This window comes from Apaloderma vittatum, unplaced genomic scaffold (genome assembly GCF_000703405.1).
Source record: "Apaloderma vittatum isolate BGI_N311 unplaced genomic scaffold, ASM70340v1 scaffold12996, whole genome shotgun sequence".
Classification (NCBI taxonomy): domain Eukaryota; kingdom Metazoa; phylum Chordata; class Aves; order Trogoniformes; family Trogonidae; genus Apaloderma; species Apaloderma vittatum.
The window spans coordinates 1,796-6,059 of record NW_009720104.1 but is presented as its reverse complement, the minus strand read 5'-3'; the positions used below and the strand labels follow the sequence as shown (position 1 = coordinate 6,059).

The window sequence follows — 4,264 nt, the reverse complement described above, 5'->3', positions numbered from 1 at the left end:
GGGAAGGGAGACGGGGGGGGCGACGGCATCAGCCACCGATTTCAAAGCCCCAGGTTTGCAGATGCACCGAGGCACACGTGCAGATGACTTTTCGCTTCCAATTAAATCCTAGCCCGGTGGTTGCAAATTCTGATGTGGCAAACCTTCGCTGGAGCGGAGAATCGCAGTTGAAATGCCAAGAAGGGGAAAGGAGAAGCGCTCTACCTGCGTGGTTATGTACAGATGGCTGAAGGTGAAAAATTACCGGTCAAACCAGCAGCTGCCAGACCTGCTCAGGTCAAGTAGAAAGCAACGGCTCGGGGGCCCAATGTGAAACAGCCGCCGAGCTGACGATCTCCCCATCTTCTCTCAGCAAGGCTCCACAGCTTGCCAAGTGAGGGGTGGTTGGCTTTCAGGGTCACCCACCGAGCAGACACCCCCTGGTCAAAGGAAACGTCGGGCTGCTGCTCTCTTCTGCCCGAGGAATTTCTTTGCCCAAGCACGGGCGATTTCTAAAGTGGCCTCATCTTTGAGGGGAGCACCCCCCAAACACAGGCACCTGGGTAAATGCATCTCCTTGATTGAAGAGGACGGTCCCCAAAACCACGTCAGGTCTGTGCTACCACTGACTCTCTCTTCTCTTTACCTCCCGTCACAACTCTATTCCACTTACATACTTCCTTTGGAGAGTCAATACGTATGTGTGCTTACTTAAATATAAAAATACAAACACGCTGCAAAATCTCAGTGTAATGGCTGCGAGACATGTTATGGGAACCCTCATCTCCAGGAGTACTGAGGAGGAAAGCCAAAAACGTCGCTCGTGTGGTCTCCCACCCCTGTGTTTATCGACTGTGCGCTGCCATAAACGCTCCCACTTGTTTACCACACAGGATACAGAATGATTTTCAGAAGTGCAATGGAAAACCAAACAAATAGAATAATAAAAAAAAAACCACATGCAAAAAAACAGTGAGGTTCTGTCATTGCATTATTTAAGCAGCAGGAGATCCTTAAGGTGCTTCCAAATAGAAGGAACTTTAGCGATAAATTAACACAGTCTGAATGAGTGAATCTTGATTTTCCACTTAATTCCCCCCCCCCAAAAGTGAAAGTGGATTTTTCAGATATGAGAAGAAAAACAAGCTTTCCCAACCTGGATCACAAGCAAATATTAAAACTCCATTAACCAGAAACTCCTCCTGTCTTTTTTGCCCCTTGCTAGAAACTGCAGGAACAGTTCCTCCCCTCTGGATGAGGAATCAGAGGTCATGGTGCTTATAAAGAGCCTTTTTTTAAAAGGAGCACACAGACTTTACCACCTCGACACTAAGTCATCCTGATGTCCCCCAGCAGCACCCAAGAGACCTTCAGCGCATTGGAAATCCTTCACCCAAGCTCCCCTGAAGAGGGGATTGCAATGGCCACCCCTCAGCACAAGGTGGTGCTGAAGAAATGCCTGAATTTCAGCTACGCAAGACTTGGGAGGACTGGGGAAGCGGATGGATGGCAGCACTCGCTTCCTGAGATTTCTAATGCTGCTGCCTTGCTTCCCCCGCTCAAATACACAAGTGCCATATCAAAAAAAGCCTCAAGCCTCCACAGCGGGAGGGCATCACTGATTTCCTTCTGCTGCTTTTCAAAGGTGACTTATCGCTCAACATCAGGCACTGGGATGCTCTGCCCAGGGAAGTGGTGGAGTCACCAAACCTGGAGGTGTTTAAGGAGAGGCTGGATGTGGCACTTAGTGCCATGGTCTAGCTGACGTGGTGGTGTTGGGTCATAGGCTGGACTTGCTGATCTCCGAGGTCTTCTCCAGCCTCAACAATTCTCTGATTCTGTGATCACAAAAATCCAGGAAAGAAAGAAGTCCTGCGACCAGGAGGAGCACAAACCAGGTAGATCTGGTTTTGTGTGACCATCCTGTCCCAGTACAGGGAGGAAGCGAGTGGAAGGACACCTGCAGGTGACATCTTCAACACATCACATCCTAAATTAAACCAAATTACATTAAATGACTTAGAAAAGCAAGCAGGAGGTTTGTTACATAGAGCCAGGAACTAATCTCTGTTCTCCAAGACCAATGTTTTAAGCCAACCCTAAGAGAAGTAATTACAACGCTGATACTATGGGTGAATAAGAAAGAAACCTGCATCTACCTCCCAAAGTTAGGAACAAGTTCACCTTAGGTTTATGCACAGCGAGCCTCACATTCGACCAGCTCGTAGGTACAGCTGGCTGCTTACCTGGCTGCCTCTCAGGCCCAAAACGCCCGTGCTGGGCTCAGGAAAAGCTGAAACCAGAACAGCTCCCAACAAGCCAGGTGGCAGCTATCTGCACCCAACATGCCAGAGCTCGAGCTCCCAGGTTATGCTTAGACCGTGGCCTTCTGGAGACCTGTGAGGCTGGGGCTTAACTTGACTCTAAGCCTGGTCTCAGTCCTAGCATTGATCAAAGTGGGCAATTCTGCCCACACAGAAAATGATCATCCTGTTGGCTGGTAGTCATACACAGCCCATGGACAGCCAGAAAAGAGACCTCTGGGGCTGACTCCCAATCTCCTACCCAACCCCAAAGTTCTCACTCAGTCACCATTAACAACCATTAATGCATGGCCAGTGTCTAAGAGCAGTTCCAGGAACCAGCGGTCCCTGATCATATCAGATTTAGGTTTGACCCTAAATCTCTTCTGACAGTATAGGCCAAAACCAGACAGTTTTCCCTTTGGGCACCAAAACGTGCAACCCAACTGTTTGGAAAATCCTCGCATATGAAGAGTTCCACCCTAACTTTTTCAAGACAGCATCACGCAACTGGAAACCTGTTACAAGACTCCGTTCCCCATACCATTAGGCTCTACTTGGGAAGATTTGTCCATGAATACAGTACTAGCCGTTATCCAAATTTATTCAATTAAAGTGTCCCCTTGCAGTTTGAAACCTCTCTGGCACCACCTCTCTAGGCAGGCTGACCATGTGTTATGAAGCTTTATACGTCGAAACTTCCCCCCTTCAAATCTGCTCAGAATCTCTCTCTTTAGCACAAGCACTTGCCATTTGAAGCATCCTATTGAGTTTCACGGTTGCGACAACAGGATTTCACCATGGATTCCTGTAGACCACTCCTTGTAACTTGCTCTAAGGTGCCATGATTGCAGCACCACCATCTGTTGGAGAGGCGATGGGTTTAGACACGCTATTTGCTGATGTTTCACAGCCATGCAGGGATTCAGAGCAAACACAGGGTAGAGAGTCCCAGCTGTTCACTGCAGGAGAGCCTCACACCATTCTGTCAGCCACAGAATAGCTGGAAACCCAGCGTTACAGCTGTGGTGAAACTGAAGCAGGGCTGAGCCAGCCCTGCCGCAAACGGTGAGGAGATCAGTGTCTCCCCAGAAAACCTCTCAGCTTCCTGAACAGCTCTACCACATTTGTGGGAGATTTGTGTTTTCACTGGAGCTCCTCAAACTTTAATTGCGACTCCGCAACAGCCTATTTCCAAGAGAACGAGTTTGTTTCAACCATATTTCTTACTGAGTCCGAGCAGGAACCTCACAAATGCCTAAAGAGGAATTACATTTCGAAGTAAAACGTTAAGCTGGCCAACGTCGCATCACTTACCTGCTCCTGCAGATCCCAGAGATGAGGGAAAGCAGGAATGTCAGAAGCATGCACGCAGGCACGGAGGCCTGCTTCATCAGCTCCACGATGATGCTGGCTTCAATGCCATCTGACTGCCAGTGGGTCAGTTTGATGGGCCCGTCATCATACCTGTCCGTCATGAAGAGGATTTTACTCCTCGCAACTGTGTCAAAGATGGCAGAGAGCTTTGAGGCATCGTCTACCTTGTGCTCAGCGGAGGTAGCTGTGTCCAAAGGAGGATGGAGATGGGAAAGCATGACTTTGCGCTGGTCATAGTATACTAAGATGATTTCTTCCTCCTTAAGGTTGTTAGAGTGTTTCTGAAGGGTAGAACAGCTCCAGAATTTGCTGTCTCCCTCTTTACTTATTTGAAGCCATGGCTCATGGCAGAATATTGTCCCAAGGTCTTCCAAGAACTCACTCAGACTCTCTTCTTTCTCCTGTTTGCTGTTGCTCCAGGAGCCGAGCACGGAAACACTGACTTTAGTCACCCGTTGGACTTCACTGAGATACTGCTTCACCTGGACAGGAATAAACGGGAAATGGACCACGGCAAGGATAACAGCAGAGTTCTGCTCGGTGATCCAGCGGCCAATCAAAATGCCACTTTCTGCCGAAGAGCAGCATGTTGGAAAGAAGACCTT

General features: G+C 48.7%; 1 protein-coding gene across 1 annotated transcript in view; it reads right to left on the bottom strand.

The window, feature by feature from the left end:
• The window catches only part of PIGQ (phosphatidylinositol glycan anchor biosynthesis, class Q), a gene marked incomplete at its 5' end in the record, with an annotated part of 27,454 nt that extends 23,193 nt beyond the window's left edge, over positions 1-4,261 (bottom strand). Inside the window, one exon of the mRNA XM_009870899.1 lies at positions 3,600-4,261. Within this exon, the coding sequence (XP_009869201.1) occupies positions 3,600-4,261 (662 nt within the window). The remainder of the gene's footprint in view (positions 1-3,599) is intronic.
• Positions 4,262-4,264: the final 3 nt, after the last annotated feature.